This window comes from Scyliorhinus torazame, chromosome X, assembly GCF_047496885.1.
Source record: "Scyliorhinus torazame isolate Kashiwa2021f chromosome X, sScyTor2.1, whole genome shotgun sequence".
In the NCBI taxonomy this organism is placed as follows: Eukaryota; Metazoa; Chordata; class Chondrichthyes; order Carcharhiniformes; family Scyliorhinidae; genus Scyliorhinus; species Scyliorhinus torazame.
The window spans coordinates 19,193,303-19,217,363 of NC_092738.1; the positions used below are offsets into that span (position 1 = coordinate 19,193,303).

Below are 24,061 nucleotides of genomic sequence, written 5' to 3' on the forward strand. Positions count from 1 at the left end.
CACCTAACCTGAACGTCTTCCGGGACGAGTGGGAGGAAACCGGAGCATCCGGAGGAAACCCACGCAGACACGGGGAGAACGTGCAAACTCCACAGAGACAGTAACCATAGGCCGGAATCGAACCTGGGACCATGGCGCTGTGAGGCAGCAGTGCTAACCACCGTGCTGCCCGTTCTTTAGTTTTGTTTGTTTTACCGCACGCGTGTGACAGTCGAGTGTCAAGGAGCTGGTAGTCGGTCACACAGCAGGAAAGGAAGTCACTCCAAGGAAAGCAATGACAAAATCCCACTTGAGTTGAGTGAGTCGCCTTCGGAATTCTGAGTGACAGGAACCATGAAAGCCAAACCGCATCGGCTGCATCTAGATAGTAAATGAATCATTCAGGCACCTTACATCAGTGCGAGCTGCGAGTTGTCAATGTCCTTCACGTCACTGATGTACAATGTTATCTGGTAAGTGGAATAAAGAGGATGACAAGGACTGATGCAAGATGGGACACGGGCTACCAGTCAGGAAGATAGAGTGGCTAGCGGTAGCCAGCTGCCTGTGGATGCGGCAGTGATGATCCCGCGTATGTGTTAGAAGCGCTTCCTCCATTTTGTTCCCCCTTTCAATTTGCTCCTCGTACAGATATGCTGCCAACTTTTACACAAACTGCCCTGGGGTGAAATTTTACTTGAGTTAATTGTGAGAATTGGAGAATCAGAGAAGAGGCAAACAAAATGGAACAAAGAGTGTGCCATTAATTGATTCCTGGCTGAGAGTTATTGGTGCTTTAGGGATAGATCTCTGGCCAGGGCAAGCAATCTGTGAGGAAACACACACAGAAAATAGAAGCAGGAGTAGGCCATTCGGCCCTTCGAGCCTGCTCCACCATTGATAATCATAGAAGATATCATAGAACGCTACAGTGCAGAAGGAGGCCATTTGGCCCATCGAGTCTGCACCCACCCTTCGAAAGAGCACCCTACACATGTCCACTCACCCGTCCACACCGCCCTATCCCCGTAACCCCATAACCTAACCTTCACATCCCTGGACACAAAGGAGCAATTGATCATGGCCAATCCACCTAACCTGCACATCTTTGGACTGTGGGAGGAAACCGGAGCACCCGGAGGAAACCCACGCAGACACGGGGAGAACGTGCAGACTCCGCACAGTCACCAAAGGCCGGAATGGAACCCGTGTCCCTGGTGCAGTGCTAACCACTGTGCCACCATGCCACCCATAATGTGGAGATGCCAGCGTTGGACTGGGGTGAGCACAGTAAGACTTCTTACCATGCCACCCATAATCATAGAAACATAGAAAATAGGACCAGGAGGAGGCCATTCGGCCCTTCAATGCTGCTCCACCATTCAGTATGATCATAGCTGATCATCCAACCCAATAGCCTAATCCCGCTTTCCCCCATGTCCTTTGATCCCCTTCGCCCGAAGTGCCATATCTAACTGCTTCTTGTAAACATGCAACGTTGTGGCCTCAATTACTTCCTGTGGTAACGAATTCCACAGGCCGACCACACTCTGGATGAAGAAATTTCTCTCCATCTCTGTCCTAAATTGTCTACTCCGTATCCTCAGACTGTAGCCCCTGGTTCTGGACACCCCCACCATCGGGAACATCCTTCCTGCATCTAGTCCTGTTAGAATTTTATAGGTTTCTATGAGATCCCCCCTCATTCTTCCGAACTCCAGCGAATGCAATCCTAACTGACTCAATCTCTCCTCATACATCAGTCCCGCTATCCCAGGAATCTGGTAAACCTTCGCTGCACTCCCTCGAGAACAAGAACATCCTTCCTCAGAGAAGGAGACCCAAACTGCCCACAATACTCCAGGTGTGGCCTCACCAAGGCCCTGTACAATTGTAGTAAAACATCCTCGGGAACTAGCGGCGAAACAATATGCATTTTGTCACTAGGATTTACAAGTCTGAAGTCCATCAATTCTTCTGTGGAAAATAAACTTTGGAAGGGAGAATTTTTCAAAAGAGGGGAACCATGCAGGGTAGGAGGGTGCTCTGCTCCATCAGCAGACCAATCCCTCATCGGTGTTAGACTGTGTGAAAGTTGTGAATGTTGACGCTCAGAGGGATTTGAGTGTACCGCGGGATCTTCAGGGTTGAAAGTGGCACGGTGATTAGCACTGCTGCCTCACAGAGCCAGGGACCCGGGTTCAATTCCCGGCTTGGGTGACTGTCTGTGTGGAGTTTGCACGTTCTCCCCGTGTTTGCGTGGGTTTCATCCGGGTGCTCCGGTTTCCCCCCACAGTCCAAAGATGTGCTGTTTTGGTGGATTAGCCATGCTAAATTGCCCCTTAGTGTCCAAAGATGTGCAGGTTAGGTGGATTGGCCATGCTAAATTGTCTCTTAGTGTCCAAAGATGTACCGGTTAGGTGGATTGGCCATGTTAAATTGTCCCTTAGTGTCCAAAGATGTGCAGGTTAGGTGGATTGGCCATGCTAAATTGTCCCTTAGTGTCCAAAGATGTACAGGTTAGGTGGATTGGCCATGCTAAATTGTCCCTTAGTGTCCAAAGATGTGCAGGTTAGGTGGATTGGTCATGATAAATTGCCACTAGGTGGGTTTGTGGGGATAGGATGGGGGGATTGGGCCTAGGTAGGGTGCTCTTTTGGAGGGTCGGTGTAGACTCGATGGGCCGAAGGGTCTCCTTCTACACTCTAAGGATTCTATGATTGTTGGATCAGAAGAAATAGGAGCAGGAGTAGGCCATTCTGCCCCTCAAGTCTGCTCCTCCATTCAACAAGATCATGAACATCCTGGAAGCGAATGAAGAAAAAAAAGGGAGTCACTCGATACAGATTGACTAATTTCAAATCCGGCTTATCCCCAACAGTTAACGGGAATTTTAAATCAAGTGATATTACAAGAGCTTTGTCATTGGTTCATCAGACATTGTAAAATTGTTATTTTCATTAAAGTGTGCTCTGGTGACATCTAGATGCCGCGACATTGAATAATTTTGGATACAAATGAAGGCACACCCATAGTCTCCATGGTAATCAGCTTCTAAAGCTACTAGCGTTTGGGTCGGTCAGCTGTTACCTGTTTCGCCCCACACAGGAAGATATTCATCTTGTTGAATGTCCAGCATCAGTTCCAGACCGTTCCCAGTTCCTCCTTTCAACGTCGTCAGGATTGGCTGGTCTTTTGTCTGCCCTGAGTTGAAAGTGTAGCACTTGCCGTACCTTGTAAACACCTGCGGGAAACAAAGTGGCTCAGGTTAGATGTTGGGATGTCAAGCAATTTGCGCAATAAAATATATTCTGCATCTGGAGGAATTCAGGACACGCTAATGAGCCAGCACCCTGCTGCCGCGAATTCCAAGCAATTCCCGGCCCAGCGGGCGTTCTAACCGCTAGGGCCGGAGTTAGCGCCAAAGAGCCTGCCAGCTGGAGGTGTTTCTAAGTGCTCCACTGACCACCCTGCAGCCATCAAGATGACTCAGAGAAGCCCTGCCCCCCCGAGGTCAGGAGTCCGAGGTGGACCCACAGCTCCGTGCCAGTGAGGAGCGGAGGGACACCCTCTTCCCCAGTGTAGGCCGCAGGCTCAAGCCTGCCCTCCTGAACACTGCCTGGGAGGTGGTGGCAGAGGCAGGCTGTGATGTCACTCATGGGAGGGGCTGATTCTGTTTAGAGTTTTGCTTTCAGCTCTGCCCCGCGTCTGTTGTTTTCAGTTTTATTTTTGGAGTTCTGATCTGGATTGTGAAAAAAGGTTTCTCAGACTGACTTCTGACAGCTTCTCTCCCAAGGACTTTGTGAATAAATCTGTAAGCCACTGAGTGTTAATAAGCACTTTGCTTAATTAGAATTAGATGGGAAAGTGAGCTCAAAGACCTTTCTTTCTTTTTTTAAATAAATTTTGAGTGCCAAAATCATTTTTTCCAATTAAGGGGCAATTTAGCGTGGCCAATCCACCTACGCTGCACATCTTTGGGTTGTGGGGGTGAAACCCACGCAAACACGGGGAGAATGTGCAAACTCCACATGGACAGTGAGCCGGGGTCGAACCTGGGACCTCGGCGCCGCGAGGCAGCAGTGCTAACCACTGCGTCACCGTGCTGCCCTCTTTCTTTATTTTTTTGTGAGAAATGTTTAACTGTTTAATTGAAAACCTGTTTTTCCCTTGGATGTGAATGGGGTTAGTCTTGTGTTAATAATAAAGTTTGGGAATAAGAGGGAATTTTGAAAGGGGTTTGAATCCAGGCTGAACCTAACCCGCCAGGAAAGAAACTTGAATGGAGAGTAAAATCAGCCAGGGGTAACATCAGTATTGCACGCTCAATTCCAACTATGCCTTTGTCCATCTACTTTATTCTTAGTACTACTGTGATATAGATCTTTGTAGCCGGTTATCACAACAAAACCTGTCGGTCATGTCTGCTGCACATCAGTGATCCTCAAACTGGAACCCCCAGACCCCAATGAAGTCCGCAAAGACCACCCAGGGGGTCTAGAACACAGAGCTGGCCTACGGGTGGGCAATGAGGGAGTGGCACCCAAAGGTGTCCTGTTCCCTCCCCGCCCCCCCCCCCAACCGCCACCCGATCGCCGCCCTCCCCACCCACCCATGCTACCACTCCCCATTGGGTTCTTGCTCTCTCTGTGCACCAAATATCTCTGGGCTCTGTTTCCCCACACCCCCCATTCTCATTCCCGTGTGCTCTCACAGCGCTCCTGTTATCATGGCTCTCCAGGCTCCTGTCAAGACAGATTTGCAATGAGATGCAAATAAACACACCAATCTCACTCGTATCTGTAAGTATAGACTGGTTTTCTTGCAAGAATTCGGAAAAATGCATGACTTTGATTGGATGGGTATTGTATAATAAGTTAGGTGGGGGTCTGTGATTGCTAATCCATATGAAATTAGATTGTACAACTAAAAACAGAACCACCGCTGGCTACATCCTCGTAACCTCTAACGATCATATTTATACCATATCTCAAGTATACAGGACAGTGACTATTGTCCACTGAGTCTGATTCACGCCAACACAATTCCACATACTGGGCGACATTTTTCGCCCCCAAACTGGGGATTCAATTGAGCCCCGATATATAGGCTCAGATTAAAAGTGCGGTTGTTGGGTTAGGACAGGGGTGCCCAGAATTTAGTGACTCGAGATCGGCTTTTTCGACAGTCGTCCTAATACGCTGTACCCAACGAGGCCTTCCCAGCATCCCCCACAGGATCATTCAAACATGTTGCACAATATACGCCTTCTACTGCCTGTCTGCGGATAATAAGAAGAGAAATGTACCAGGAAGACTCTTACACACTATTCTGCAAAGATTTCCTCCCCGAAAGGGTATTAATAATAATAATAATAATAATCGCTTATTGTCACAAGCAGGCTTCAATGAAGTTACTGTGAAAAGCCCCGAGTCGCCTCATTCCGGTGCCTGTTTGGGGAGGCCGGTACGGGAATTGAACCCGCGCTGCTGGCCTTGTTCTGCATTACGAGCCAGCTGTTTAGCCCACTGTGCTAAACCAGCCCCTATTAGGAAAGCAGGAGGGTTTTTACAACAATTTGGTACTTTTGTATTGCACAAGGCTTTTGCAGTCAACAGGGGTAGACGGGAGTTACATTTCATCAGCCAGAGCAAAAATTGAGTTTGAAGCTGCCAGGTTAATGTCGAACCTGCTGTCAACCCAGTTAACAGGTGAAAGTATTCTAAATATGTGCCAGCTCTGCGTGTGCGCAGAAAATGTGCACCGCACATGCGCCGACTCCATGCACGCGCAATGTGCGGTCGACTGGAAGCTCGTTCCGAGCGACCAGTCGACCACGATCTAACGTTTTGGGCGCCTCTGGGCTGGGAGGCGTATGCTTGTAACATGTAACTCTGTAAATAAAGAAGAAAATGTGTAACTATTGGCTCCGGTTCCATCCTTCACCAGCTGGCTTTCAAGCTGAGAGCACACATGACTTCAGGAGTGATATCCTCACAAACTGTCTCTGCAAGTCATCCTGGCCCAGATCCATTTTAACAACCAACTTCAGCTTGCCAACTTCAAAGCATGAACATCCCTCACTACAAACATGAAAAAAATGTCCTAATGTACATTTTCTGCTGTTTAGACAGGCAATCAATCCAAAGATTGCTGCATGGATAGGTCAAGAATTGGATACTTAATTCGACTTAGTTTCACTTTGAATGTCCTGCCAAGATAAAGTTACTGTAAATCTGAGCGATACTTTTTGCTACTTTTCCTCATGTCACTTTTCTCTCTATTCAGTGCTGGATTGACAATTTTTATTTGAGCCTGTGGAAAGGTTGAGTTGATGGGAAAATCATGAATAGCGTGACAGGGAAAGCCCAGTACATTGCCTGCAAGAATAAGCTTGTGACTGCATTTGCTGCAGCTTAGGCTGGTGTGGTTTGGCACAGTTTCCAGAGCCCCCTCTTTCACTTATGGAATGGTATTGGTTTTCTCCACTTTGTCCCAAAACGTCCGAAGGACAGCAGTCATGTAGAAAGTGCTGTTACCCAGGAAACTGGGGCAGAAATGAGGCTGGGTCACTTTTTGGGCCTTGACACAGTGGTATGATCAGGACTCTGGAGTCAGTGGGGACCACTTGCCTCCACAGGACAGTTAAACAAAAAGATCTTTAAACGTTGCTTTCATTTACGTCTACTGGAGAATCCTAAGTTGAGCTGGCCAGACACCCGCCCTGCTCACCAGTGACAACACTTGTAGAAGGGTACTTTAACACAGGCACTGTCAAACTCGGGGGCACTATGCGCATGCGCAGCGCGGCCGCATTTGTTTTTATATAGTCGCAGCCTTTTTTTTTCAAGTTTGGGGGGCCAAAGGAACCATTGGGGCCAAAGGGACCCAAAACAATTTCCTCCATTTTTGTCAGCAACAAACAAGGTAAGAGAAAATGGTGGGTTGCGCAGGTCGCCCGGCGTGTGTCGCGAAGGTCAACCGGCATGGGTCGCGAAGGTCGGCCGAGTTGGGTCCCAAAGGTTGGCCAGTTGGTAAAAATAGGTCCCCGGAAAAAAAGTTTGATAAACACTGCTTTAACAGGTGCGAGGCCCCCAAATCGATGAGGAGTCCAGTGTCCGTTTTAGGTGTCTGCTCTGGACACCTAAAAAAATGGTCCCCATGAATTTAGCAGTGTCACCCATGCCTGCACAGATTGATATGCTTTATTTCTGTTTAATGCCTAAGAAAATGAGCGCAACACATACCAATTTCTACCCAACCGATGCTGAGAATGTCCATCTGTCAGAATTGCAGATGTAGTGACAGAATTTTCAGATTATATGATAACCGCAAGGACCCCTTGGGACTCCCTCAAATCCTAGGCAGTGTGTTGAAACAAATGACATGCATACAGAGCCTTTGAAACTTCATTTGTCAAAATTAATTGATGGAAAATCACAACGGCATGTATTTCCTTCCTTATAATGTATTTGCCGTGATTGCTGCCTTTACCCCAATATTCCCAACCCCAGATGGGCTGGACAAACTTGTTTCAAACTATTAACGCATTTGAGATGTGGTCAGAGTACACGACGAGCCTTTTTGGGAACAGCTCCACATTAGTAGGTGAGTTACAGTGAATGGTTGATGACCCGGAATGCTTTCCAAGAGTGGACCTTTGCTGACGGATACCAACAACAACAACCTGCATTTATATACAACCAGAACAGAGGATGCTGGGAAAAACTCAGCAGGTCTGGCAGCGTCTGTAAGGAGAGAAAACAGAGTTAATGTTTCGAGTCCTTTGGCTCCTCATCAGAACTGAAAAGAGGGAGTATGTGTTCAATATTAAAGTGTAGCTGGGAGAGATTGCAACAAGATGCAACAACTTTAAGAACAAAAGACAGGTGGCCTGGTGTAGGTGGGGCAGGGCGGGGGGGGGGGGGGGGGGGGGTTTGCATTGAGGCAATTCATGTTTGGGATATTTTTTTTTAAAGGGTTTAAGATGGAGGAGAAAGGTCACAGTCTGAAGCTACTGAACTCAGCACTGATCCCGAGGGCAGCAACGTGTCCAACATGAAGGTGAGATGCTGCTCCTCCAGCTTGGAGCTTTGCAGCAGGTCGAGAATGGACATGTGGGCATGAGAGCAAGATGCTGAGTTAAAATGTCGCGTGACAGGAAGGTCGGGCTTGTGGGCTGAGCGAAGGTGTTCCGCAAAGTGGTCACCCAGTCTGCCTTTAGTCTCCCCAATGTAGAGGAGGCCGCATTTATATAGCCGCTTTCATGTGGTAACATGAAGGAATAAGACAAGTGGACAAATGCTTGGTCTTATGGAGTGCATTAAAGGAGGAGAGGCGGAGAAGTTTAGAGAGGGACATACGCTGAAATCTTGTCGAGTGGGTTGATGTCCACCGTGCAGTCTGAAGTAATTGAAATCTCGCTCGCTTTGCATGATAAATAGATCATTGAGAGGCAGTTCTTGCCTAAGCAAATTAAAGCTGATGTACTCAAGATTTCTACAAGTCCCGGGACCTCGGGGAACAAGATAGAAGATGAAATGCAATTGTGGCCTCGGCCGTAAGAGTAATGAACTTTGGCAAATTGGGCACACTTTCCATCGGGCTGTCATGTCCCAGTGCCTCACTGCAAATTACTCCACTTGAGGATAAATAAACCCCAACGTCAGACCTCATCCCAGATTATTGTCAGTCAATGACGTCTCAGAAGGGGACCGACAGCACTTTTGCGATTCATGCATCCCGCTCAGCAGCCTTGTTGGTAGCTGTGCATGTAATGAGGCCTCTTGTTAACGTATCTCGAACACTTGATTATTCCATTGTTTAAAATGCGGGCATTAAAGTGACAGGCATACCGATTGCACAGTCGTTAACGGTGCGATGGGCCTGAAGCAGTTCAGGAATGTGTTCACCCAGACCCAACATCACAAGTGTGGTGTGGCCTAAAAGCAATGAATCCGGCTCCCATCGGCGTACGCCCTTGAATAAGAGGGAACTAGAGCATTGAAAAAGTACATTTAAGACACAAGATGGCGACCACCGGGAGTAAGACTGTAACAGTTCCACGCAATTTCCGTCTTTTGGAAGAGCTAGAAGATGGCCAGAAGGGGGCAAGTGATGGGACAGTAAGTTGGGGACTTGAAGATGACGAAGATATGACACTTACAAGGTGGACAGGGATGATTATTGGACCTGCAAGAACAATTTATGAAAACTGAATATACAGCCTTAAAATAGACTGTGGTCCTAGATATCCAGAGGCAGCTCCACATGTTAGATTTGTAACAAAGATAAATATGAATGGAGTAAATAGTTCCAATGGAACGGTGGATCCAAAAAGCATATCAGTCCTAACTAAATGGCAGAATTCATATAGTATCAAAGCTGTTCTGACGGAACTTCGGCGCCAAATGATGTGTAAAGAAAACGGAAAACTCGCTCAGCCCCCAGAAGGACAAAGTTACAGCAATTAATCTGGAATTGTACCTCCCACTATTCAAGCTTACTTCATTCTCCACTGTAGTATTTTTTTTCTAGGCGCATCTTGTAGATCTCAAAGTACTGGGAAAAAAAAATTCCCATTTAAAAAGCAATTAATCTTAATACTGTAAATGTAAGCCAATACTAATTGTTTTTGTTGGACCAAGTTGTATGATAACACAAATAATCTTGCGCGTAACCACTGTCTACACAGTAGAATCTTTGTCGTCAGGAATTATCTATTGAAATTAGTACTGTTGAGACCAATGTGGAACACTTAGCTAAAGCTGTGAATATGCACATCACACAGACACTTGCTGCAGGTTTGGCCTTTAAATTATTGTCCTTTCGCAACAGTATTAAAGCTCAGGGCTATTTATTGGAGTCTAAACACAAAGGTTGGAATGGTCAGTGCAATATTGTTTTCTGGTCGTCATCTGCCAATGGGATTTATCTTGCTTTCAGAGCCAATCTTTCCTTGGTGCTGTCTCTAGTAAATGCTGAACACGGTTGATGTATTTTGGACCACTAACCTTAGTTTGCTGTAATGTGGATGCAAGCTACGTGTATAACTATTTGGTGTGTCCAGGACTTTTTTGATATTCGTGTTTGTACAAAGCCACATTTCAAAGCAGCGGGTATGACCACAACTCTTAAACAACCATTAGAAAAAGAACATAGAAAAATACAGCACAGAACAGGCCCTTCAGAGGTAGATTGGGGGAGACTGTTGGCAGGCAAAGGGACGGCTGGTAAATGGGAGGCTTTTAAAAATGTGTTAACCAGGGTGCAGGGTAAGCACATTCCCTTTAGAGTGAAGGGCAAGGCTGGTAGAAGTAGGGAACCCTGGATGACTCGAGATATTGAGACTCTGGTCAAAAAGAAGAAGGAGGCATATGACGTACATAAACAACTGGGATCAAGTGGATCCCTTGAAGAGTATAGAGATTGTCGAAATAGAGTTAAGAGGGAAATCAGGAGGGCAAAAAGGGGACATGAAATTGCTTTGGCAAATAATGCAAAGGAGAATCCAAAGAGATTCTACAGATACATAAAGGGGAAAAGAGTAACTAGGGACAGAGTAGGCCCTCTTAAGGATCAACAAGGACATCTATGTGCAGAGCCACAAAAGTTGGGTGAGATCCTGAATGAATATTTCTCATCGGTATTCACGGTGGAGAAAGGCATGGATGTTAGGAAACTAAGGGAAATAAATAGTGATGTCTTGAGAAGTGTGCATATTACAGAGGAGGAGGTGCTAGAAGTCTTAAAGCGCATCAAGGTAGATAAATCCCCGGGACCTGATGAAATGTATCCCAGGATGTTGTGGGAGGCTAGGGAGGAAATTGCGGGTCCCCTAACAGAGATATTTGAATCATCGGCAGCCACAGGTGAGGTGCCTGAAGATTGGAGAGTGGCGAATGTTGTGCCCTTGTTTAAGAAGGGTAGCAGGGAAAAGCCTGGGAACTACAGACCGGTGAGCCTAACGTCTGTAGTAGGTAAGTTGCTAGAAGGTATTCTGAGAGACAGGATCTACAAGCATTTAGAGAGGCAATGACTGATTCGGGGCAGTCAGCATGGCTTTGTGCGTGGAAAATCATGTCTCACAAATTTGATTGAGTTTTTTGAGGGAGTGACCAAGAAGGTAGATGAGGGCAGTGCAGTAGACGTTGTCTACATGGACTTTAGCAAAGCCTTTGACAAGGTACCGCATGGTAGGTTGTTGCAGAAGGTTAAAGCTCACGGGATCCAGGGTGAGGTTGCCAATTGGATTCAAAATTGGCTGGACGACAGAAGGCAGAGGGTGGTTGTAGAGGGTTGTTTTTCAAACTGGAGGCCTGTGACCAGTGGTGTGCCTCAGGGATCGGTGCTGGGTCCACTGTTATTTGTGATTTATATTAATGATTTGGATGAGAATTTAGGAGGCATGGTTAGTAAGTTTGCAGATGACACCAAGATTGGTGGCACAGTGGATAGTGAAGAAGGTTATCTAGGATTGCAACGGGATCTTGATCAATTAGGCCAGTGGGCCGACGAATGGCAGATGGAGTTTAATTTAGATAAATGTGAGGTGATGCATTTTGGCAGATCGAATCAGGCCAGGACCTACTCATTTAATGGTATGGCGTTGGGGAGAGTTATAGAACAAAGAGATCTAGGAGTACAGGTTCATAGCTCCTTGAAGGTGGAGTCGCAGGTGGACAGGGTGGTGAAGAAGGCATTCGGCATGCTTGGTTTCATTGGTCAGAACATTGAATACAGGAGTTGGGACGTCTTGTTGAAGTTGTACAAGACATTGGTACGGCCACACTTGGAATACTGTGTGCAGTTCTGGTCACCCTATTATAGAAAGGATATTATTAAACTGGAAAGAGTGCAGAAAAGATTTACTAGGATGTTGCCGGGACTTGACGGTTTGAGTTATAAGGAGAGGTTGGATAGACTGGGACTTTTTTCCTGGAGCGTAGGAGGCTTAGGGGTGATCTTATAGAGGTCTATAAAATAATGAGGGGCATAGATAAGGTAGATAGTCAACATCTTTTCCCAAAGGTAGGGGAGTCTAAAACTAGAGGGCATAGGTTTAAGGTGAGAGGGGAGAGATTCAGAAGGGCCCAGAGGGGCAATTTCTTCACTCAGAGGGTAGCGAGTGTCTGGAATGTGCTGCCAGAGGTAGTAGTAGAGGCGGGTACAATTGTGTCTTTTAAAAAGCATTTAGATAGTTACATGGGTAAGATGGGTATAGAGGGTTATGGGCCAAGTGCGGGCAACTGGGACTAGCTTAATGGTAAAAACTGGGCGGCATGGACTGGTTGGGCCGAAGGGCCTGTTTCCATGCTGTAAACTTCTATGATTCTATGATTCTATGATTCAGCCCACGATGTTGTGCCGAACCTTTGTCCCAGATTAATCATAGATTATCATAGAATTTACAGTGCAGAAGGAGGCCATTCGGCCCATTGAGTCTGCACCGGCTCTTGGAAAGAGCACCCGACCCATAGTCAACACATCCACCCAACACTAAGGGCAATTTTGGACACTAAGGGCAATTTAGCACGGCCAATCCACCTAACCTGCACATCTTTCGACTGTGGGAGGAAACCGGAGCACCCGGAGGAAACCCACGCACACACGGGGAGGATGTGCAGACTCCGCACAGACAGTGACCCAAGCCGGAATCGAACCTGGGACCCTGGAGCTGTGAAGCAATTGTGCTATCCACAATGCTACCGTGCTGCCCTTAAGAACAAATAAATCTACACTATATCATTCTACCGTAATCCATGTACCTATCCAATAGCTGCTTGAAGGTCCCTAATGTTTCCGACTCAACTACTTCCACAGGCAGTGCATTCCATGCCCCCACTACTCTCTGGGTAAAAAACCTACCTCTGATATCCCTCCTATATCTTCCACCTTTCACCTTAAATTTATGTCCCCTTGTAATGGTTTGTTCCACCCGGGGAAAAAGTCTCTGACTGTCTACTCTATCTATTCCCCTGATCATCTTATAAACAATTGTTTCCATTAAAAGCCTATTTTGTTGAAAAAAATGTTTAAGATATTAGATGTATGGATATAACAGTCTCGGAAATTAAAGAATTTAACATAACTTAAAAAAAAAGAAAAAGCACATTTAAGATGTGTGTGCATACGGTGTTGCGAATCAGCAGTGGAATGCGGGCAAAATGCTTCAATCATACACTTTTACAGCACAGGAGGTGGCTATTTGGTCCATCACGTCGGTCCTTCCTCAGAATACCGCCTCTTCCCAGCCCTTCGCCTCTCCAGATTGTACCCTTCACGCACCAGATTTGAGCAGCTAGGTTTTTCAACTCTCTGGGAATCAACGCCAAACCTCACCCTCTTCCCAACCCATTTCCGTTCGAGAGGATAGAGAGGGGAGAAACCGGAATGATTTGAGGGGAGGGAGTAATTGGATTATGAGGCACCGTTATGTGAACAGAATATTCTTTCAGTGGATTACAGAAAGTTGAGAGGTGGTAGGATTGCTGCTTTTTCGGATGCTGTAGGCAGTCGATAGTGTGGACTGTGACGAGCTTTTTCGCCTTGTCCGGAACAACTATAAGACATAGGAGCAGAATTAGGCCACTCGGCCCATCGAGTCTCCTCCGCCATTCAATCATGGCTGATATTTTCTCATCCCCATTCTCCTGCCTTCTCCCCATAACCCCTGATCCCCTTATTAATCAAGAACCTATTGATGCGACCATCAATTCACACGAGACGATTAGTAGAAGTGAACAGTGGTTTTAATCAGCTAGATCTGTGCCTGCCTGCTCTGTACTGAGTGTCGCCTACAGGCTGCAGGTTTATGTACCACCCCCGAGGGGGCGGAGCCACAGGCGGAGCCCACAGGGGCATCAACATAATACAGTACAATACAGTGGTGAATTGCAGTAGCAATACGTTCACCACACCTATCTATCTCTGTCTTAAAGACACTCAGTGAATTGGCCTCCACAGCCTTCTGCGGCAAAGAGTTCCACAGATTCACCGCCCTCTGGCTGAAGAAATTCCTCCTCAACTGAACCGGGGGAACATGATGGTGTGTGGATGGAGTAAGCTTGAAGCATGACTGAAAACATAATGTTTCATTGAGCGAATGGCCAATTTATGAAATAAACCCCTTCAGGAGTTGGTGGAAGCAGTTGGTATTGATCATTTCAAATGTGAATTAGATCGATTCTGTTCCGAAAATACCATTATGGGATACAGTATGTGAGTAATTGGAGACGTAACGTGCAGAGAGTGGAGGATGTTTGAGAGGGACAGGTGATTTAGGCTCCCTAGCTCCTGCAGCTTTCCACCACTGGGAGTTTTCCTCACCTCATGTCTGGTCACCGCAGCGCCGGTCGGGGGCCGCTGAAATAGGCCCCGTGGTGACTCTCCGCGGGCGACCGGCCGAACTCCCGCCGGCGTGGTTTACATCTGGTACCACCCGGCGGGAGCTGGGGGCCGCGGTGGCGGTCCTGGTGGGGGGCGGGGGGAATCTGACTCGGGGGGGGGCCTCAGCGGTGGCCAGGCCCGCAATCGTGGGCCACCGATCGGCGGGCCATCGCGATCTGGGAGCGACCTACCTTACTCCGTGCGGGCCCACTGTGTGGCTCAGCCATGTCGGTGGCGCCCACGCCGAGGTGGGCCGCCACGCACATGCGCGGACCCCCTTGCGGCCGCCGTTCACATGCGCGGCCGCGCGGTCTGGACAGCAGGGCCCTGCCGGCAGCCAGAGCCGCGGGACGCACACTGGGGCTCTGTTAGCCCCCTGGAAAATAGTGAATCATCACAGACTTTCGAGGAAAAAGTCCAGAGTGATTATCGCCCGTTTTCCAGCGGCCGTGGGGACGTGGTCCCCAAAAGGGAGAATCCCGGCCACTGTGTCTTTCCATTAATCGTGACCACAGAGTCTTACAGCACAAAAAGCGTCCCTCCAGTCTGTCATGATATCCATATTTACATATCATGGTGCAATCACATACACACTGATGGACAGATCGACGGACCAATCAACACACACGCAACATCACAGCCAATCACCAGTGAGAGCACACGCACTATAAAACGGGGAACACCACAGTTCCCGCTCATTCCAGCAGGAGATAGCTCAGAGCACAGAGCTCACAGCGTGCCACTCAGACATACACCATGTGCTGAGTGCCTCTCTAAGATAGTGCTCGGGCTGGGTCCACAGGTTAGCTGGTGAAGTACGAACCACAGCCAGAAGTTAACAGTTGTTATTATCTAGAATAATAAAACAGAGTTGTACCTTCTACAACCGTGTTGGTTCGTTTGTATATCGGAACACCCAACACGACATAGTACCAGGATTGGAAACTCCCCAGCAACTGTGAGACCTACCTGCGCATCTTCAGAGATCCGCCATCCTGCACCATGGACACCATCAGCCCGCCGCAGCCGCTCCAAATCGCTGGAAATCTCGGCGTCAACTGGAAGCTGTTTAAACAGCGCTTCCAGCTCTTCCTAGAAGACACAGACAGGGAGAATGCTTCGGACACCAGGAAGATCGCCCTCCTCCTCTCCACGGCGGGGCAACACGTCATCCACATCTACAACTCCCTGGCATTCGCGGAAGGCAAGGACAAGACGAAGTACAAGACGGTCCTTCTAAAACTTGAGCAACACTTCAGCGTCGAGGTGAATGAGAGCTTCGAGAGGTACCTCTTCCAGCAGCGCCTGCAGGGTAAGGATGAGCCTTTCCAATCTTACTTGACACACCTCTGTATCCTCGCGCAGTCCTGCGGCTATGAGGCCACCTTCAACTCCATGATTCGGGATCAGATAGTTTTTGGGGTCACCTCGGACACCCTACGCCAGCAGCTCCTCAAAATAAAGTGCCTCACCCTAGCCACCGCCATCGAAGCCTGCGTCCTCCACGAAAACGCGACCAGCCGGTACTCCCAATTCCAGGCGGCTGAATCGGCACGGCAGGGATCCTACGAGGCCGAGCGGGTCCAGGCGATCGAGTTCCTCCCGGCCCGCGGCCCGGATGAGGGCGGCCATTTCGCGTGCTTTCCGTGGCCTCCCGCGCTTGTACGCGCCAAAAGAGACGTCGACGCAGAGGGGCGTGACGCGCAGGCGCGCTCTACGCAGGACCGAACTGCGCATGCGCGGTGGCGCAACGAACGCCATGACATCACAACGTGCGGCAACTGTGGATCCGCACACTTAAAGCGGCAATGTCCAGCCAAAACTCGACAATGCCTCCGCTGTGGCATGATGGGCCACTACGCTACCTGCTGTCGAGCAGCTCAGCCTGCCAACGCTCCCCAATTCCGCCAGCCTCGCAGGGACGTGCGGGCCATTCAGCCTCCATACACCGAGTCATACCCCGATGACGTACAGACCGGTGATACCGATGACCGGGAAGCCTTCCGCGTTGCGGTAATAGACAGGAACCGGATGTCCCCAAGTATGACCCACCAGCCGATGCCAGTGCACAGCGTTAATCCGGGCGATGAATGGTGTGCCACCCTAACGGTCAACCGATCACCAATCACATTCCGTCTAGACACTGGTGCCTCCGCCAACCTTATAGCATGGTCAGCCTTCTACACCTTGAAGTTCAGACCACCGATTCGGCCATCCCGCTGTCAGGTGGTCGATTACAACGGGAATGTTATCCCGGCCATGGGGTCCTGCCAGCTCGAGGTTACACACAATGCACACACAGCCACACTGTCCTTTGCGATAGTTGGATAATCGAAGGACTCCCTGCTAGGCGCACAGGCGTGCAAGGTTCTCCACCTCGTTCAGCGGGCACACACTCTGTCTCCAGAAGGCACGTCCGATTTCCCGGATGCAGACTTTAGGGCACAGCTCCACTCACTCCTCGCCCACAACCGGGAGGTTTTCGAGGGCATGGGCACACTGCCCTACACTTACAGAATACGGCTCAAACCGGACGCCACCCCGGTCATTCACGCACCTCGTAGAGTCCTAGCACCACTCAAAGACCGCCTCAAGCAGCAGCTGCAGGATCTCCAGGACCAAGGAGAGCTTTCCCGGGTCACGGAGCCCACGCCATGGGTCAGCTCCATGGTGTGCGTAAAAAAGCCCTCTGCCGAACTCCAGATCTGCATCGACCCGAAAGACCTGAACAACAACATCATGAGGGAACACTACCCCATACCCAAACGGGAAGAGATCACGAGCGAAATGGCCCGGGCTCAAATTTTTACCAACCTTGATGCCTCAAAGGGCTTTTGGCAGATTCAGCTGGATCAGTCCAGCAGGAAGCTGTGCACCTTCAACACTCCCTTTGGCAGATACTGCTACAATAGGATGCCGTTTGGCATCATCTCGGCATCCGAGGTGTTTCATCGCATCATGGAACAGATGATGGAGGGCATCGAAGGGGTGCGCGTCTATGTTGACGACGTCATCATCTGGTCCACCACACCACAGGAGCACATCAGTCGTCTCCAGCGCGTCTTTGCTCGGATACGAGAACACGGCCTGCGCCTCAACCGAGCCAAGTGTTCTTTTGGCCAAACTGAGCTAAAGTTTCTGGGGGACCACATATTCCGGTCAGGGGTGCGTCCGGATGCAGACAAAGTGGCAGCTATTGCAGCCATGCCGCAGCCGGCAGACAAGGAGGCAGTGCTGCGCTTTCTCGGGATGGTCAACTTCCTGGGGAAGTTTATTCCCAACCTTGCCTCCCACACAACGGCTCTTCTCCACCTAGTGAAGGAGACTACGGAGTTCCAGTGGCTGCCCGCACACCAGAAGGAATGGGAGGAGCTCAAGATCCAGCTCACCACCGCCCCGGTATTGGCGTTCTTCGACGCTACTCGAGATACAAAGATCTCGACTGATGCCAGCCAGTCCAGCATTGGGGTGGTACTCCTGCAACGGGACGACACTGCATCATGGGCCCCGGTCGCCTATGCCTCGCGGGCCATGACCCCCACAGAACAGCGCTATGCGCAGATTGAGAAGGAGTGCCTGGGTTTGTTAACCGGCATAGATAAATTCCACGACTACGTGTATGGTCTCCCTCAGTTCACCGTGGAAACCGACCATCGCCCCCTGGTCGGCATCATACAGAAGGACCTCAATGAGATGACCCCTCGCCTCCAGCGCATTCTGCTCAAGCTCCGGAGGTACGACTTCCAACTGGTCTACACCCCGGGAAAGGACCTCATCATCGCGGATGCCCTGTCCAGAGCAGTGAGCACACCGCCCAAATCGGGGGGGTTCGTCTGTCAGGTCGACACACAAGTAGCCTTCACATCGGCCAATCTGCCAGCTACTGATGCAAGTCTGGCCCACATTCGCCGGGAGACTGCGGCTGACCCCCTTCTACAACGTGTGATGCACCACATGACGGGCGGGTGGCTCAAGGGGCAGTGCCCACAATTCTACAATGTCCGGGACGACTTGGCCGTCATTGACGGTGTCCTCCTAAAGCTGGACCGGATTGTGATCCCACACAGCATGCACCGGCTTGTCCTCGAACAATTACACAAAGGCCATCTCGGGGTTGAAAAGTGCAGGTGGAGGGCCCGAGAAGCTGTGTACTGGCCGGGCATCAGCGACGACATCGCCAACATGGTGCTCAACTACCCCACCTGCCAAAGGTTTCAGCCGGCGCAACCCCCTGAGACCCTTCAGCCCCATGAGTTGGTCACGTCCCCCTGGGCAAAGGTGGGTGTGGACCTTTTTCATGCGCTCGGCAGGGACTACGTCATCATAATTGACTATTTTTCCAATTATCCGGAGGTCATACGCCTGCTTGACCTGACATCATCAGCTGTAATCAGAGCATGTAAAGAAACCTTCGCCCGCCATGGCATTCCGCTGACCGTCATGTCGGACAATGGGCCCTGTTTTGCGAGCCAAGAATGGTCTTCTTTAGCCGCTTCATATGGCTTCACACACGTGACGTCCAGTTCGTTGCATCCTCAGTCGAATGGCAAGGCGGAAAAGGGCGTCCATATCGTCAAGCGGCTCCTCTGCATGGCTGCTGATGCCGGATCGGATTTCTGTTTAGCCCTGCTGGCCTATCGCTCGGCCCCACTGTCCACAGGCCTCTCACTAGCCCAGCTTTTGATGGGTCGCGCCCTCAGGACCACTGTGCCGTCCATTCATGTTCCTAAACCCGACCATGCTCCAGTACTGTAAAGGATGCGACAGCAGCGTGCTCAGCAGAAGGTTGCACATGACACTCGGGCAACTGATCTTCCTGCCCTGGCGCCTGGAGACAACGTCCGCATACACCTACCGGAGGGTGGCTGGTCGGCAACCGCCGAGGTTCTCCGCTGCGTGGCTCCCTGTTCGTTCCTGGTTCACATGCCTGATGGCTCCATTCGCCGGAGTAATCGGCGGGCCCTTCGGCTGCTTCCGCGCTCGCTACGTGATCATGCACCGGTGCCACGCCCTCCTGGTGTCCCTGATGTCGACTTCGTGGAGCTTCCTGCCACTCTGCCTATTCCTCTATCGCCCATGGCCAGGCCCATTCCTCAGCCGGTGGATCCTGTCCCACCCTTGAGGCGGTCAACCCGAATTCGTCACCCACCGACTAGGCTGGACGTATGAGCCTGTTTGCACATTGGACTCACTGAATTGTTGTGCAACAATGTTAATGTGTTTCTCTTTTTGTCGTTCCAGGAGTTCTCTTTCGATGTTTGATGATTGCACTTGTTTTGTTTGTGGTACAACCTCGTTGCTCTGTGCACCTGACACCTTCCTATGTATATAGTTTAGCCTCATGTACATGTTGTAGATATTGCACACACACATTCAGCTGCACTCAGTACACACTAATATTTGTTACCATATAGGCACATATTCTTGTAAAAAAGGGGGATGTCATGATATTCAGATAAACATATCATGGTGCAAACACACATACACACTGATGGACAGATCGACGTACCAATCAACACACACGCAAAATCACAGCCAATCACCAGTGAGAGCACACGCACTATAAAACGGGGAACACCACAGTTCCCTCTCATTCCACCAGGAGATAGCTCAGAGCACAGAGCTCACAGCGTGCCACTCAGACATACACCATGTGCTGAGTGCCTCACTAAGATAGTGTTAGGGCTGGGTCCACAGGTTAACTGGTGAAGTACGAACCACAGCCAGAAGTTAACAGTTGTTATTATCCAGAATAATAAAACAGAGTTGTACCATCTACAACCGTGTTGGTTTGTTTGTGTATCGGAACACCCAACACGACACAGTCTGTCCTGCACTCTTTAGCAGTGAATAGCAGATAACTGGGAGCAGGGCATCGATCTGTCTTTCCCTCTGCCAGGGAATGGTCTCCAAGCATAAGGGATGGAGAGAATATATATTCAAAATGAGGGCAAAGGTTTGAAAAAAGAATGGCACGCAGGTACACTAACTTTTTAAAATGAAATAGATGCTGCTCTCAACTCCTTAACCAACTGGACATAACAAACCCCCCACAAAATCAACATAACTGGCCAAGGCTTTGCATTTTCTCATTTCACTTAACATAATTGAAAGACTAATTAGAAAGCTGAAAGAAACGGCTCATTAATAAATGCCACGATAATGTTTGCGGAACCTAAAATATGTAATTTTAAAAAATAGAATGATACCTCCTAATAACAGGACTGGATAATGTTGTCAAAAATAATTACAGCTCATTAAGATATTTTGGGACTCACCAGCAGCCTTGGCTGAGCAGCAGATTCGAGAACATACATCTATTCCTATGTAGGCCGTAGGCTTGAGTCCAATCCCATTCTGAGGGGATGAGAGGCTGCACTGTCTGCTGACCTGTGAAGGTCTCAAATAAAATGATTCTCAGCTTATTTTCTCGTGGAAGCAAACCCCATAATGCTGGCCTGTACTTCACCGAACATTGGCACGTGATCGTCAGCCTTGTGCAGTGGGGTCATGAGGATGGCAGATGGGAGACATCAAAACCAACCAAGTCATATGGACCTGGTTTAATGCCCGGAATACAGAGTCTCCTTTTGGGCGCGTATAGTGGGGTGTTTCTCGGCCCCTACAGCGCCGGGAACGGCCCCGCTGTCAAACGGGTCTCTGTTTTTTTTTCTGGCTTTGGTCGGGAAAGCCCGGCCAAGGCCGCACTTCCTGCCTCAATCACTCAACCCCCCCCCCCCCGGACTCCCAACTGCAGCCTCCGGACCCCCCCCCCCCCCCCAAACCTACCTCTTAGGGGATCCCCGAGCTGCCCCCATACCCCACTTCTAAAGGGCAGGGCACCCTCGGGTCTGATCTCTGGCATGGGCAACCTGGCACCTGGGTACCTTAGCACTGCCAGCCTGGCACCCTGCAGTTCCACTGCCAGCCAAGCAGTGCCACCTGGGCACCCTGGCAGTGACAAGGTGCCAGTGGGCATGCCAGGGTACCACCCTGTCCAGAGACCGACCAACCGGGGCATCCGATGGCATGGGACCCCCCCCCCCCCCCTCCCCCATGTGCCTTTACACCTGGTCCACGTTTGTGTGGACCAGTGCTGAACGGCACCACAGTGAGGGCTCCAAGCAGCAGGCGTTCGCTCCCGGGCATCGGGGTATCGGGCGCCGACATATTTAAATCTGTAAATCTGGATCTAGCCCAGCGAGTGTTAGATCTCGAGAGGCGTTCTGAGCATCGCACATCTTGCGAGAGGCGTCACCGAGTCGGGTGCGACAAGACCGTTCAATTGCGCCCAATATTTGTCCATTTTTATTGCACCCACTCTCACCACCAGGAACTCCCTTGCCAGGTACGCAATGGCGTAGTGATGTTGCTGCTGGTCTAGCAATGCAGAGATCCGGAATAATGTTCTGGGGGCCTGGCTCGAATCCCACGATGACAGATTGCGAAATCTAAATTCAATAAAAGTCTGGCCACGAAGCCATTGTCGATTGTCGTAACAACTCATCTGGTTCTCTAATGTCCTTTAGGGAAGGAAACCTGCCGTCCTTACCCGGTCTGGCCTACATCTGACTCCAGACCCACAGCAATGTGGTTGACTCTTAAAATGCCCTCTGAAATGCCCTCAGCTCATGGGCAGTAAACGCCTGCCTGCACTGCCCGTCACCCATGAATGAATAGACCTCAAAATGCATCTGAGCTCCACTCTCAGGGCACCACCTCTACCACAGTCTGCTGCTTGTGTGATTGGAACATTTTTATGTTTTGTTTTCTGTTTTGACCATCCCAATTGATTAATGATCTCATCTTTACCTGAATAGCAAGAGCAACATCGCCAATTAACGTCTCACAACACCCAGTTCGAAGAGCCGCTGATCTCGCCTGTTGTTTGCGGAAACTCTTCTGTGGTGTTATTTTGTTTCCCCCCGAATGCAGATTCAGTCACAGGATGAACGACGAAGCAACGAAATTCGAACTGTGGGTTGTTCATTTTCTCCAGATCTCCTGATCCAATCTCTTGGCAAAATGCAAAATCCACATTTATCATCGCCTAACTGAAGCCCACACTGAACCTCAATCGTTGAACGCCTTGCTGCTCTCAAAGCACACACACACACACACACACAGATCACTTGTCGAGCATTTGTCCATTTCAAAGGCCACAGCACTGTATTTGAGAATGAAACAAGCAGGATCTTTGAGGCAGCGAAATAGAACAGGTTTGAATCCAATCCAGATTGAAGATTTCCTCTCAGGCTCCCCTAACCCCTCGCTAATATGTCAGACTAAGCCACATTGCCAGACCCCAGATCCAATGATGAGCTTGTGCTGAGCTCAGTCTAAGCAGCAGCTGGGGCACACACTTAGCTTTCTGTTTACACGGCCCCAGCTGGAGAGTGCGCACATCTGGAATTGGTGTGAGGATAGGTGTTGGGGCGCAGGGCGTTGGCCTTGGCTGTGGTGCCCTTCATGGGCATCACATAGTGTCATGAACAACTGAGCCAGACACTCTGGGTGTAGCAACAGCAATGGACCTGGATAAGTGTGATAAGTGTGAGGTCATGCATTTTGGTCGGAAAAATGGGAAGGCAACTTATTATCTGAATGGGGACAGACTTCGGGGTGCTCCGTTGCAGAGGGGTCTGGGTGTCCTTGTGCATGAGTCACAGAAAACTAGCGTGCAGGGACAGCAGGTAATAAAGACCCCTCCCACCCGGGTTATTCCCTCTTCCAGCCTCTTCCATCGAGCAGGAGATACAAAAGTCTGAGAACAGGCACTAACGGACTCAAAAACAGCTTATTCCCCGCTGTTACCAGGGGCAAAATTCTCCGGAAACGGCGCGATGTCCGCCGACTGGCGCCCAAAACGGCGCAATTCAGACTGGCATCGCGCCGCCCCAAAGGTGCGGAATGCTCCGCATCTTTGGGGGCCGAGCCCCAACATTGAGGGGCTAGGTCGGCGCCGGAGGAATTTCCGCCCCGCCAGCTGGCGGAAACGGCCTTTGGTGCCCCGCCAGCTGGCGCGGAAATGACATCGCCGGGCGGCGCATGCGCAGGAGCATCAGCGGCCGCTGACGGCATTCCCGCGCATGCACAGTGGAGGGAGTCTCTTCCGCCTCCGCCATGGTGGAGACCGTGGCGGAGGCGGAAGGGAAAGAGTGCCCCCACGGCACAGGCCCGCCCGCGGATCGGTGGGCCCCGATCGCGGGCCAGGCCACCGTGGGGGCACCCCCTGGGGCCAGATCCCCCCGTGCCCCCCCCAGGAACCCGGAGCCCGCCCGCGCCGCCTTGTCCCGCCGGTAAGGTAGGTGGTTCAATTTATGCCTGCGGGACAGGCATTTTAGCGGCGGGACTTCGGCCCATCCGGGCCGGAGAATCGAGCAGGGGGGGGCCCGCCAACCGGCGCGGCGCGATTCCCGCCCCCGCCGAATCTCCGGTGCCGGAGACTTCGGCAACCGGCGGGGGCGGGATTCACGCCAACCCCCTGGCGATTCTCCGACCCGGCGGAGAATCTCTTATGGACTCAACTGATCTCTCCACACATCTTCTCTACTGAGTACTACCACACTCCGTATGCGTCACTCGATGCCTATGTATTTACATTGTGTGTTTATCGTATGTCCTATGCTTTTTTTTCATGTATGGAACAATCTGTCTGGACTGTACGCATAACAATACATTTCACTGTACCTCG

The 24,061-nt window shown here is 50.1% G+C and overlaps 1 protein-coding gene and 1 pseudogene across 5 annotated transcripts in view; one reads left to right on the top strand and one right to left on the bottom strand.

Moving 5' to 3' along the window:
* The window catches only part of asic1b (acid-sensing (proton-gated) ion channel 1b), a 1,118,762-nt gene that overhangs the window by 166,757 nt on the left and 927,944 nt on the right, over window positions 1-24,061 (bottom strand). For all 5 annotated transcript variants that reach the window (XM_072494112.1, XM_072494108.1, XM_072494109.1 and 2 more), the window contains exon 2: window positions 3,070-3,223. In XM_072494112.1, the coding sequence (XP_072350213.1) occupies window positions 3,070-3,223 (154 nt within the window). The remainder of the gene's footprint in view (window positions 1-3,069; window positions 3,224-24,061) is intronic.
* LOC140405469 (ubiquitin-conjugating enzyme E2 variant 1 pseudogene) lies at window positions 9,007-10,119 on the top strand (annotated as a pseudogene).